The sequence below is a fragment of the Geotrypetes seraphini genome, chromosome 6 (assembly GCF_902459505.1).
Source record: "Geotrypetes seraphini chromosome 6, aGeoSer1.1, whole genome shotgun sequence".
NCBI classification, from domain to species: Eukaryota; Metazoa; Chordata; class Amphibia; order Gymnophiona; family Dermophiidae; genus Geotrypetes; species Geotrypetes seraphini.
The window spans coordinates 126,413,188-126,426,053 of record NC_047089.1 but is presented as its reverse complement, the minus strand read 5'-3'; the positions used below and the strand labels follow the sequence as shown (position 1 = coordinate 126,426,053).

At 46.6% G+C, this 12,866-nt stretch overlaps 1 protein-coding gene across 1 annotated transcript in view; it reads left to right on the top strand.

The window, feature by feature from the left end:
* Window positions 1-12,866, top strand: part of PCCA (propionyl-CoA carboxylase subunit alpha) — a 937,632-nt gene that overhangs the window by 516,833 nt on the left and 407,933 nt on the right. Inside the window, exon 17 of the mRNA XM_033947881.1 lies at window positions 3,631-3,741. Coding sequence (XP_033803772.1) covers window positions 3,631-3,741 — 111 coding nt within the window. The remainder of the gene's footprint in view (window positions 1-3,630; window positions 3,742-12,866) is intronic.

The following is a 12,866-nucleotide window of genomic DNA, read 5'->3' as shown; positions in this document are numbered from 1 at the left end:
ATCTACATTCATAATAGAAGTAGAATAAACTATTTGAAGTGTTCTGCACCAGTGGCCTATGTTATAATGTTCTTGGCTTAATAACTTGATTGGGTCTTCCACAACACGGTTTATCAAGGAATTAGGATACTGTAGAGGAGGGTGAGATTTGGTGGTCAGATTTAAAGCCCATGATGCAAGGTTCTGAAACGAACTTTAATGGATGTCTTCTGGATCTCAGGACCATTCAGGGTATCTGATCTCTAGTTAAATCTTCAGGCGTATACCTCTCCCCAGTCAAAGGATGACATGCAGCTCAAAGCCATTACCCCTTGAGGTTCCCAACATCTCTCCCTTCCACTTCCCCTCCTTCAGAATCTCTCGCATTTCTCTTCCACCCCATATTACCCTCATGGTCTCCAACATCTCTCTTTTGTCTCCACCCCAGCCTACCCCCATGATCTGCAGCAACTATCTCTTCCACACCCCCATGGTCTCCAGCATATATCTCAGTTCTTACTTCTTTCTCTCCATTTCCCCCCTCCCCCCCACCCACCCCCTCCAATGCATGAATCAGGTCTTGCCTCTCTTCCTCCATGTGATGTGGTAGTCAGCAGCCATTGAAAATGCATGGTGGCTGGTGCTGGACCCTGAATATCTGTACTAGAGGCCAATTGAATTTCAGTTATGGTGCTGAAATTGGCCCCAAATCCTTTTTCTGCCTGGTTTCGGTTTCTACCAAAAGGCTACAGCCATGTTTCCAGTTTTAGCACAAGCTGAAAATTTGTGCTTTACCCTGATCTTGCATAGTAGTTCATATGGTAAATAGTGTGCTCCAAATAAATGCTTTTGATAGAAAAGTTCAGCAGGAATTTGAGATGACAAGCTCTTTAGTTACAGTATTAGCCTCTCAGTGGAGATATGACATCAGCTGTTGATTCAAATGTGCACAAAGCCAGCAATTGTAAAAGCACTGTGGCTTTCAGTTTTCATTAGCTAAGGTTCGTGTGTGAGAGGGCTATTTTGCTTGGAGGTAAAATAAAGTTCTATCATTTTATTATATATAGTTTGGCTTGGATACTGTTTGGATGATTCTAAAGAATTTCTAGACTCTATTGGGTATGATAAAGATGCAGCATTTTAATCAAACTTGTGGCATGCAGAAGCTAGATTCTATGAGCATCTGCAGTAATTGTTTTCAAGCACAAGTACTAGTCAAGCTTATAGTGTTAGTGGGAAAATGATATTTCAGATATTACAGTGAAATGAAGTTTATATTAGAAAATTTGAAAAATGTATTGCTGTTGATTTTAATATTTCAAAGTGTATAATTCTCACATTCAGTAACATCAATGTGGTGGGTTTAAAAAAAAAAATCTTGGTAGTGCATCAGGCTGGTACAATGTCTGGAATGTAGTCCAGTGTCTGGACTCCTTATCCTATTTTAGTAAGAATCTACATTATGCTTATTCTTTAACTAAATGCAAAGTGGGAAACATCTCAATTCACTTTCTCTTGTTGTTTGTGCACAGTTTGGGTAAGCATAAAAAGCTGGCAATCGTGATATTTTTTTTGCATTTCTACTACTACTATTATTTCTATAATGTTACTAGACATACACAGCGCTGTTCAGAGTCACAAAGAAGAGAGTTCCTGTCTCACAAAGTTCATATCTTAGAGGATATTTAACTACATCTGCATTGACTTGGGAACCTAAATGTGCCAGATTTGTTGAGATGTCCTCGATTAAAATGGTTCTCCCATGTCTCAGTCTATACTTGGTAACTGCAAACTCTGGCAATCTCCAGTGGGCCTCATTGGTTCACATTCACACAAACCCTAGGTTTTGGTTTTGGCCAAAACCAGGCAATAATTTTTAGTGGCAGTTTCAGTCAAAACTGAAAAAAGCAGTATCAGTCAGTCTCTAATCTGCACTTGTTAAAGTTATAGTTTATAGTTGTATATCAAGTATAAAATAAACTATATGCTATATTGTTTGCCATGCCCAGGGTGGATTCTGCCATCTTGGCAGTGACAAGATGGAAGAATCCACCCTGGGCATACAAACAATACAGCCTTCTCCCCCTTAGGACCCTGGAAATGCTTTGGCAAATAGACAGGTTTTCAAGGCCACCCTAAATTTTTCGTAAGATGGTTCTTATTGAAGGGAGAACGGAAGGGCGTTCCAAAGATAGGGAACTGCACAGATTGTCTGGTAGATTCAAACCTACAGCAGAAAACAGGAGGAACATTGAAACAATGGCCTTGCATCAATTGCAAAGATCATGTGGGAAAATCAGAGAACCTAAGTATGAAAGGCTATGTGCCAGCATTAGAAGTTTACTTTGAATTCAGAACTGAATTGGCAGCCAGGGATGCTTTATAAAAAGAGGGGAAACATGATTTCATAGACAGACATGGGAAAGAACCTGGATAGCTGTATTTTAGACTGATTGCAATCTCTTTAAGGAAATTGAAGAGAGACTCAAGTAGATAACATTGCAGTAGTCAATTGTACTGGCAACCAATGAGTATAATAGAGTGGCACAAGATGAATCATCAATATATGCCTGGATAGAGTGAATACGCTAAAATGCTAGAAAACTGGAACAAGCAACAGACAAAATCTGGCTTTGGAAGGAGAGATAAAAGTCAAGAGTGACTCCCTCATTTAAAAAAAAGAGAGTTCATTAGAGTAACTGGCATATTGGGAAGGAGCCAAGGAGGGAGTAAGAGAATGGCCTGTGATCCATAGAGCAGTAGACTTACAGGGATTGAGTAGTAAGTGTTGCTTAGTCAACCATTGGTCAGCATTATCCAGACAATATTGTATGTTCAAAGACTGCCGATTTCTGCCCCCTCTGAATCATGAAGTTTTGAAAGGGTAGGAGCTGGTAGTTCTTGAACCATGTGCTAATGTTCAAGGCCCTGTGCCAGCTATCATTCAGCAATCAGCAGCTATAGAAATGCATCACTGCCATGGAGGAAGGGGAGGTAAGGTCTGAACATGGGAGGTAGGGAGCAAAAAGAAAGGAGAGTGAACCTGGAGACCAAGTGTCAATGTGATGTTTGCCTATGCCAAATGCCAAACTGTGTCTGCCTAAGTGGTAACCTAATTTGCCTCATTGATGGTCCAGTGCTGGGATCATTGCTGCAATGGCCTGATTAGGAGCAATGGGATATCTTTCAAAATAGAGGGAAAATTCCCTAAATGAAGGCTTATGCTGCTGGGATCTCAGCATTAGTTTAATTAGACTAGAAGAAATATAGTAACATAGTAAATAATGGCAGATAAAGACCTGAATGGTCCATCCAGTCTGCCCAATAGTTACACTCATAAATTCATGATTAAATTGAATCCTCTTTTTTCTTTGATATTACTGGGTCATAGACCATAGAAGTCCACCTGGTACTGTTGTTAGGGTCAACTACTGGAGTGGAATTACAATTTAGACATATTTGAAAATACATCTTTAATAAAACTTTCTTTTTATACTTAGCTAAATAGTAAGTAGGCCTTTTTTTAGGTGTTCTGTTTAAATTAAAGCACATAATTGTGATATTGACTTATTTGAGTGTAATATGCACTTAATTGTAGAAATAAATGGATTGTTGCTAATCTAATTTTTTTTTTATTTCTGTTTTTCTAAGGTGTGACTCACAATATTCCCTTATTACGGGAAATAATAGTTAATCCACGCTTTGTTACTGGAGATATAACAACCAAATTTCTTCCTGAAGTGTATCCTGAAGGCTTTAAAGGTTTGTTTATATAAAATCATTTTTATATGTTAATACGAAATCTGTTGTATATGCTTGACTAGGCTTATTAAATTTTTGTTAGACATGCACCTCAGTTCAATATGCATCTTAATTAAATTTATTTGGTTACATGTATGACTTTCAAATTAACACTTGGCTTATTCATCACATTTTAATTTTTAAATCTGTTTTGATAGGCACTATGTTGTCAGTCATTTTCTTATCACATTCATACATATGTATGCATCCATGTTCATTTATTTTTTTATAAGCCGCTTTCTGTTACATCCACTCAGGAGTCCGTACATATGGGTGATCAATCCACTCCCATGAACCTGACTAGCTTTGAGCACCTCCCACTTAGAGGCGGAGCACAGTGTACCCTTCCAGTTTTTCTTCTGCAAATGAACTGCGCAGAGGTGTTCTGATCTGCTCTGCTTAGTTTTCTTTTTCTTTTTCTTTCTGGTCTTAAGTTTGTTTTTGTGAGACTTTGGTGTCCTGAAACCCTATTTTAGGGGATCTCCTGCCTGGGAAAGGATGTAGGTTCCATTGAGCTGGACTGCAGCTCTGCAGAGCAAGCCTTCAGGTGGACCTGGGATCCAGCCTGCTGTGTTACTACAGGTCTTGGGAGTCCATTCCCCTGGGAGCCAGCTTGCCTTCTGAGTTTCTCAGTGGCTCGAGTGCAGACTGTGGGTGCCCTATGTAAAAATAACCCCAGGATATCGGGGCACCGGCTGAGTAGTTTGCCCAACCCCATTGCACTTTTGAGGTCCTGTGGGGACCTCAATATTCGTGCGAATAGGGAGGTCTCAGGCAGAGTCACTCTGACTGAAAGCCCAAAGATTTCTTGGATTGGATTTGGATTGGAAGCATCTGAGGCAGAAAGTCCTTTTCTTCTTTCCAGCTGCACGGAAATAGCTGACAGGCAGGTACCTCAACAGAACTGTTGAGTACAAACACATTATTTCCTATGGGAAAATCGAGGTGGGTCTGAAAATCTTAAACTTAAGGATTTATGAGGTTAGGTTATAGGTCATCCACCTCCAAAACCCCTTTTTCTCTGATTTTGAACTTTTTTCAAAAACCTCTAGCTGCTTCAAAACCGCTCGATTTTTATTCTAATTGACTGGGATGGACTTCTCAGGGTGTGAGGACACTGTTACTTGTAAAAATTGTGTCAGTTCAGCAGAGGAGCGTCCATGTACCGCATACTGCAGCACACGCGAGAGAGGGGTGGGAGTTCGTGCTTAGCCCCATTCATGTCCTCCAAAGGAACCGCTGTGGGTCTGAGAAATGGGTAGAAAGTCTTGCCTGGATTCCCTAGGTTCTGCAGTCTTCATTTGCTTCCCCTGCACAAGGCTGCTCCCCAGAATTTGTGAATTATATGTGGAGAGCTTTGCTGGCAAGACCAGGACAAGTAGTGCAGCCTACGTGCATGCAGCCATTGACCCAGGGAGCATCCTCTGCTCTGGTATCTTCTTCTCAGTTGAGCAAGGCAGGCCTTGGCTCCAGTGAACTATTGGAGTCAGACTGGCCAGATTGGAAGTCAGATTCCATGCCGTTTTTGTCTTAAGACTCGGATTCAGTCCTGGATGACTTTGGATCCCTGTTTAGGTCCAACAGTCAAGAGGCCTCCCTGTCTTCTGACCAGTGGTATGACCCTCTGATCTGCCGTCTCTTCAAGTCAGTTTCTGTTTACCACTTTATCCCAGGACAAGCAGGCAGGTATTCTCACTAGTGGGTGACGTTATCCAACGGAGCCCCGATGCGGACATCTCACAAGCATACTTGCTTGTAGAAACTTTTAGAAGTTTCGAGTTGCCCACACCGCTCATGCGCGAGTGCCTTCCCGCCCAATGCACCGGGCATATCTCCTCAATTCTTTCTCTTCCGTGGATCTGAGAAGTTTGCCTTCGAAACTCTCTGTGCGAAGTTCCTTCTTTGTGCCTTCTGTGCCCGCGGTTTTGAGTTTTTTGGGCTCATTATTGTTGGCTCACGTTGCGTTTTATTGTTTGTTTGTTTTTTAAAAAAATTATTTCGATCGTTCGACCGGGCAGGCCGCATGGCCGTGGCCCCACGGCTTTGACCTTGCGGCGGAGCTTTTTCGGCCTATGTCCTGGCCTGTTACCAGTTTTAAAAAGTGTGTCAAGTGCCAGCGCGCGATTTCGTTGACGGACCCTCATCGACGCTGTCTTCAGTGTCTCGGGCCTCAACATCTTCCGAAATCGTGCCGGCCTTGCTCCACACTTACAGCACGTGCTTTTAAGCGTCGCTGTATTTTGTGGGAGTCGCTGTTTAGCATGGAGGCGTCCCCGGTGCTGCCCTCTTCACAGAGTGCCACGCCTTCGACTTCCGATTCAACATCTTCGGCCTTGTGTCTGCTCAAGCCTGCCTCGTTCGTGCCAGTTTCGACTCCGACGCCTGCTGCGGTGCCTTCCGATGTCTCCTCAGGTCAGGTCAGCCTCCCATCCCTCCAGTGGTGCTTAAGGTACCCAAGGCCTCTAAGTCCAAGCCCCCTGGCGGCCGAGTTACCGATGTCCGTGCGGGAGGTCCCATAGCTGATGTAGATCCCTCTTTGCCGGCGTCATTCCACGCCATGATGGAAAAGCAATTTGTCGAGCTTTTTACCAAAATTGGGCCTATGCTTCTCTCTCAGATCCAGCCTGGGCACGCGGAAGCCTCCCGCGAGGTCGATCCGCCTCCAGTGCCTCCTCGGCGCACACTCTCGCTGCTGGGAGCAGAGTCTCGGCGAATGTCTGGTCTGGCTTCGGGGCATTTCTTGCAAGGAGCAGAGTCTTTGCCCATGCCACCTTTGGAACCGATACCCTCGATGCATGGCTTGCCTGGCCCGGAAACTTCCTCCGCAATGCTGAGCCTCAAGCCTTGGGGAGCGCCTCGGGGGGCCTTGTCTCAGCCTCTGCTGCTTCGATCCACAGCCTCCAGGCCCATCTACTCGGTGGCTGCCTCATCTGGGCTTCGCTCGCCTCGTCGTTCGAGGCCTGCTTCTCGACACAGCTCCGGTCGTCGATCGAGGCACTCATCGAGGCATTCATCGAGACACGCCTCGCCTTGTCGGAAGCAACTTTTCCGGGAGTTTTCCCCGGAGTACTCGCCTCCTCCTCCTATGCCGGAACTCGAGGACTGCGGGGGTTAGTTTTCTCCGTGCCGGTCATCGGCCTCGGTGGACCAGGCTGCCTCATCTTCTTCGAGCCCGTCTCGAGGCCCAGCCTTGGCGGACCAGTTATCATTCTCGTCCTTCCTGAGGCAGATGGCGGTGGATCTGGATATCACCCTGGATTTGGGTTCCAAGTTCTCTAAGGCAGTGTTTTTCAACCGCTGTTCCGCGGCACACTAGTGTGCCGCGAGATGTTGCCTGGTGTGCTGCAGGGCCGCCATCAGGGCAGTACTACCAGTCCTGCATTCAGGGGCCCAGAGCTGACAGGGGGCCCGAGGCAAGGGCGCCAGTAGCTCGCCAAGGCAAAGTGAGTCGATCACCCAGGACTCACTTTGTCTTGGCGATCTAATCTATCGATCCAATAAGTCTTCTTCTCCCCGACGTCAATTCTGCAGTCGGAGAGGAAGTTTGGGCCAGCCAATCGCTGCCTGGCTGGGCGGAACTTCCTCTCCGATTGCAGAATTGACGTCAGGGAGAGCATGGGTTGGCGTCGGCTTTGGGGCCTGTTATCCATTGGTGGGTCCTGTTCCCCGATGGCAGTGGCTTGGGGAACGGCAGGGAGAAAGAAAGAAAGGGGGCAGGCAGGGAAACAGAAGGAAAGAAGAGAAATAGAAAAAAAGAAAGAAAGGTCAGGGAGAGAGGAAGAAAAAGTTGGGGGAGGGAATGAGGTGTGGAGGAGAGAAAACATACAGGCTGATAGAAGGGAAGAAAGATTGGATGCACAGTCAGAAGAAGAAAGTGCAACCAGAAATCACCAGACAAGGTAGGAAAAATGATTTTATTTTAAATTTAGCAAAGTGGAGGCAGTATTACCACAGTTTTCAAAGGAATTTGCCCAAATAACTTAATAGTTAACTGGGTAAATTCCCAGAGATGAAAACTTCCCTTCACTTACTATGCACAGTTCTGAATTTATATCTGCTGTCTATATTTTACAATATGGTCACCTTTTACTAAACCGCAATAGTGGTTTTTAGCGCAGGGAGCCTATGAGCGTCAAGAGCAGCGCTAGGCATTCAGCACAGCTCGCTGCGCTAAAAACTGCTATTGTGGTTTAATAAAAAGGATGGAGGGTATATTTGTCTATTTTTGTATGCTATAAAAACCAAATACAGAGAGAGACTGAGAGCTGTTGACGAAGAGCTACGTGTGTGTCTTTCTTCGATTCCAGCCAGAATATCAGCTTTGTGTTCAGCCAAACAGGCCCAGGTTTCGCACTGAATAAAGTATTTTATAATTTTTCACTATTCTGTTTACTTAATATTTCATAATAAAGTAATTATAAAATACTTTCTTTGGGTTTATTTGATTCCTATTCAAGAGAATTACTTTTTTTCTAATGGTGGTGTGCCTCGTGATTTTTTTCATGAAACAAGTGTGCCTTTGCCCAAAAAAGGTTGAAAAACACTGCTCTAAGGAGTATCTGGAGACGATGCATCTTCCTCAACCTCCTGCCGAGTCTCTTCGTCTGCCTCTATATAAGCTTCTGGACCAGACTTTCATGAGATGCTTCAAAACCCCATACTCCATCTCTGCGGTCCCAGGGAAGTTGAATGCTAGATACCGCACGGTGCACCATAAGGGCTTCGACGGGGCACAGCTCTCTCACCAGTCCCTCTTGGTTGAATCCTCTCTGAAGCGGTTTCATCCCTCCCAGGTCTATGCTTCTACTTCTCCTGGCCGGGAGGGCAAAACCATGGACAGATTTGGCAGGCGCATCTACCAGAACTCGATGATGGCTTCTCGAGTCCTGAATTACAGCTTTCATTTTGCGACCTATTTTGAGTTTTTTCTATCCATTCTTCAAAAGTTTTTGCCCTATCTGGACTCTCAGGCTCGCTTCGAGTACTCGGAGGTACTGGCGTCATTGTCCCAACTCCGCCTGCAGATGATGCAATCGTCTTACAACGCTTTTGAGCTCTCAGCCAGAGCGGCTGCTTGTTCGGTGGCCATGAGACACTTGGCGTGGCTTCACACCATTAATATGGACCCGAATCTCCAGGACAGGCTGGCGAATGTTCCCTGTGCAGGAGTGGACCTTTTCGACGAGTCCATCGAAGCGGCGACGGAGAAGCTGTCCAAACATGAAAAATCTTTTCAATCTATTCTCCGCCAGAAGCCCAAGCCTGCTATCTCTCGTCCTTCTCGTCCACCTATGATTTATCAGCGGCGCTACCCGCCGAAGCAGGCCCCCGCCATTCAGCCGCCGGTGAAGAGGCAGCATCAGCAGAAGCCCCAGCAAAAACCTCAGCCTTCTTCTGTCCCTAAGGCTCCCCAGCCTTTTTGACTGTCTCCTAGGGAGTATAACTTCCATCGTTCTGCCCTCCCCGCTTTTTCCCATCGGAGGTCGTCTCCATCATTTTTACCATCGATGGACGACTATTACCACCGACCTCTGGGTCCTTTCCATCGTAAGAGAGGGATACTCTCTTCAGTTCCATCATGTTCCTCCGGAACATCCTCCAAGAGAGTATCCTTCCAACTTAACCCAGACCACCCTTCTTCTTCAGGAAGCTCAGGCTTTGCTCCGGCTTCGTGCCATTGAGCCGGTCCCTGTGGACCAACAGAACAGGGGTTTTTACTCCCGGTACTTCCTTGTTCCGAAGAAGACGGGCGACCTGCGTCCTATTTTGGACCTCAGGGTGCTCAACAAGTTCCTGGTCAGGGAGAAGTTTTGCATGTTGACCCTGGCTTCACTCTATCCCCTCCTCGAGCAGAACGACTGGTTATGCTCCCTGGATCTCAAGGAGGCCTACACTCATATTCCCATCCATCCGGCCTCCCATCAATACCTCAGATTTCGGATGGGACACCTTCATCTTCAGTACAGAGTGCTCCCTTTCGGCCTATCTTCATCTCCCAGAGTCTTCACCAAATGCCTGGTTGTGGTGGCCGCAGCACTCAGGAACCATGGTCTGTAGGTGTTTCCCTACCTCGACGACTGGCTCATCAAGGATTCCACATCTCAGGGGGCCGTCCGGGCCGCTCAGAGGACAATCTGGTTTCTGCAGAGTCTGTGATTCGAGATCAATTTTCCCAAATCCCATCTTCAACCTTCCCAGTCTCTCCCCTTCATCGGAGCTGTTCTGGATACTATTCAACTCAGGGCGTTCCTTCCTCCTCAACGCCTGGCGGCTCTTCTTCATCTTTGTCACTCGGTCTCTTCTCGTCCGTCCATCTCGGCGAGACACATGATGGTGCTCCTGGGCCACATGGCCTCTACGGTTCACGTGATGCCTTTTGCCAGACTTCACCTGCGGATTCCTCAGTGGACCCTGGCTTCTCAATGGTCACAGATCTCCGACCCTCTGACTCGTCACATTCAGGTCACTTCGCTGGTGGATGCTCTCTTCCAATCTTTCCAGAGGTTTGCTGTTTCACATGCCTACCCATCAGAAGGTCCTCATGACCGACTCCTCGACCTATGCTTGGGGGGCTCATCTGGACGGGCTCCGCACCCAGGGCTATTGGACGAGTGCGGATCATCTGTACCATATCAATCTCCTGGAACTCAGGGCGATTTTCAATGCTCTCACTGCTTTTCAGCATCTACTTCACGACATGGTGGTCCTCATTCGTACGGACAATCAGGTCGTCATGTATTATGTCAACAAGCAGGGAGGCACGGGATTGGCCTCCCTCTGTCAGGAAGCTCTGAAAGTTTGGGATTGGGCGATTCGCCACAACGCCTTCCTCAAAGCTGTCTACATTCAGGGGGTAGACAATGCCTTGGCGGACAACTTGAGTCGTCTTCTACAGCCTCACGAGTGGACTCTCCATTCCACGCCCCTTCATCAAATCTTCTCCCTGTGGGGAACGTCTCAGATAGACCTCTTTGCAGCTCCCCACAACTTCAAACTGCCTCAGTTCTGCTCCAGGATCTACACTCCTCATCATCTCGAGGCAGATGCTTTTCTTCTGGACTGGGGGAATCTCTTTCTGTATGCGTTTCCTCCGTTTCCTCTCAAAAGACTTGACCAGAGTCAAAAGACTCTGGTCAAGCTCAAGTCCGACCGGGCCACCATGATTCTGATTGCTCCTCGGTGGCCCAGACAACCTTGGTACTCCCGCCTTCTACAACTCAGCTGCAGGAAGCCCTTCCTTCTTCCAGTGTTTCCATCTCTGCTTACGCAGCATCAGGGATCTCTGCTTCATCCCAACCTGCAGTCGCTACACCTGACAGCTTGGTTCCTCTCAGCGTAACTCCCCTTCAGTTTTCACCAGCTGTGCGGGATGTTTTGGAAGCTTCAAGGAAGCCTGCTACTAGACAATGTTATTCCCAGAAATGGACTAGATTCTCTACTTAGTGTTTTTCTCATCACAAGGAACCTCAACATGCCTCCTTGTCCTCTGTTTTGGACTACCTTTTGCACCTGTCTCATTCTGGTCTCAAGTCTACATCGATCAGAGTCCATCTTAGTGCAATTGCTGCTTTCCACCAGGCTCTTCAGGGGAAACCTCTTTCTGCATATCCTGTGGTTTCCAGATTCATGAAAGGACTTTTCCATGTCAATCCTCCCCTCAAACCTCTGCCAGTGGTTTGGTACCTCAATGTTGTTCTTTCTCAACTTATGAAGCCTCCATTTGAACTTCTTAACAAGGCTCCTCTGAAATTTCTCACTTGGAAAGTAGTGCTTCTCATTGGCCTCACTTCTGCCCGTCGAGTGAGTGAACTTCAAGCATTGGTTGCGGATCCGCCCTTTACAGTGTTTCATCATGACAAGGTGGACCTTCGCACTCATCCCAAATTCTTCCCCAAGGTGGTCTCGGAATTTCATCTGAATCAATCCATTGTTCTTCCTGTGTTTTTTTCTGAAGCCGCATTCTCATCCTGGAGAATCAGCTCTTCACACTCTGGACTGTAAGCGTGCTTTGGCTTTCTACCTGGAACGCACCAAGCCTCACAGAACTGCTCCTCAACTTTTCATCTCCTTTGATCCGAACAAGTTGGGACGCCCTATCTCTAAGCGCACCATCTCCAACTGGATGGCGGCTTGTATCTCTTTCTGCTATGCCCAGGCTGGATTACCCCTTCACAGTAAAGTCACAGCCCATAAGGTCAGAGCAATGGCAGCCTCTGTAGCTTTCCTCAGATCGACACCGATTGAGGAGATTTGTAAGGCTGCCACTTGGTCCTCAGTTCATACCTTCACCTCACACTATTGTCTGGATACCTTCTCCAGACGGGATGGACAGTTTTGCCAAACAGTATTACAAAATTTGTTCTCCTAAGTTGCCAACTCTCCCACCATCCCTTAGTGAGAATACCTGCCTGCTTGTCCTGGGATAAAGCAATGTTACTTACCGTAACAGTTGTTATCCATGGACAGCAGGCAGCTATTCTCACGTCCCACCCACCTCCCCTGGGTTGGCTTCTCTGCTAGCTATCTGAACTGAGGAGACACGCCCGGTACATCGGGCGGGAAGGCACTCGCGCATGCGTGGTGTGGGCAACTCGAAACTTCTAAAAGTTTCTACAAGCAAGTATGCTTGTGAGATGTCCGCATCGGGCCTCCGTTGGATGACGTCACCCACTAGTGAGAATAGCTGCCTGCTGCCCCTGGATAACTACTGTTATGGTAAGTAACATTGCTTTATTGCCGATGGTGTTAAAGAACTAAAGCTGGAGGCTCCAACCTTTACGTCCCAGTGCATGGTCATGAGTGACTCTAATACTCAGATCTCTTTTCCTACACATCCGGATATTACTGCACTGGTTATGGAACAGTGAGATATCCTGGTTGGGGTCCCTGAGAGTTGCCAAGGCAATGTCTTGGCTTTATTCCATGTCACCAGAGTTCCAGCAGCTATTTGACCAGCTGAATGTAGATTCAGTCTTAGCTTGGTTCACCAAACATATGGCTCTTCTGAGTGAGGGTGGTGGTATATACTGAAAGATGTGCAGGATTGCAAGGTGGTCATGATTTTGAAAAAGCAGTTTCAATTACTT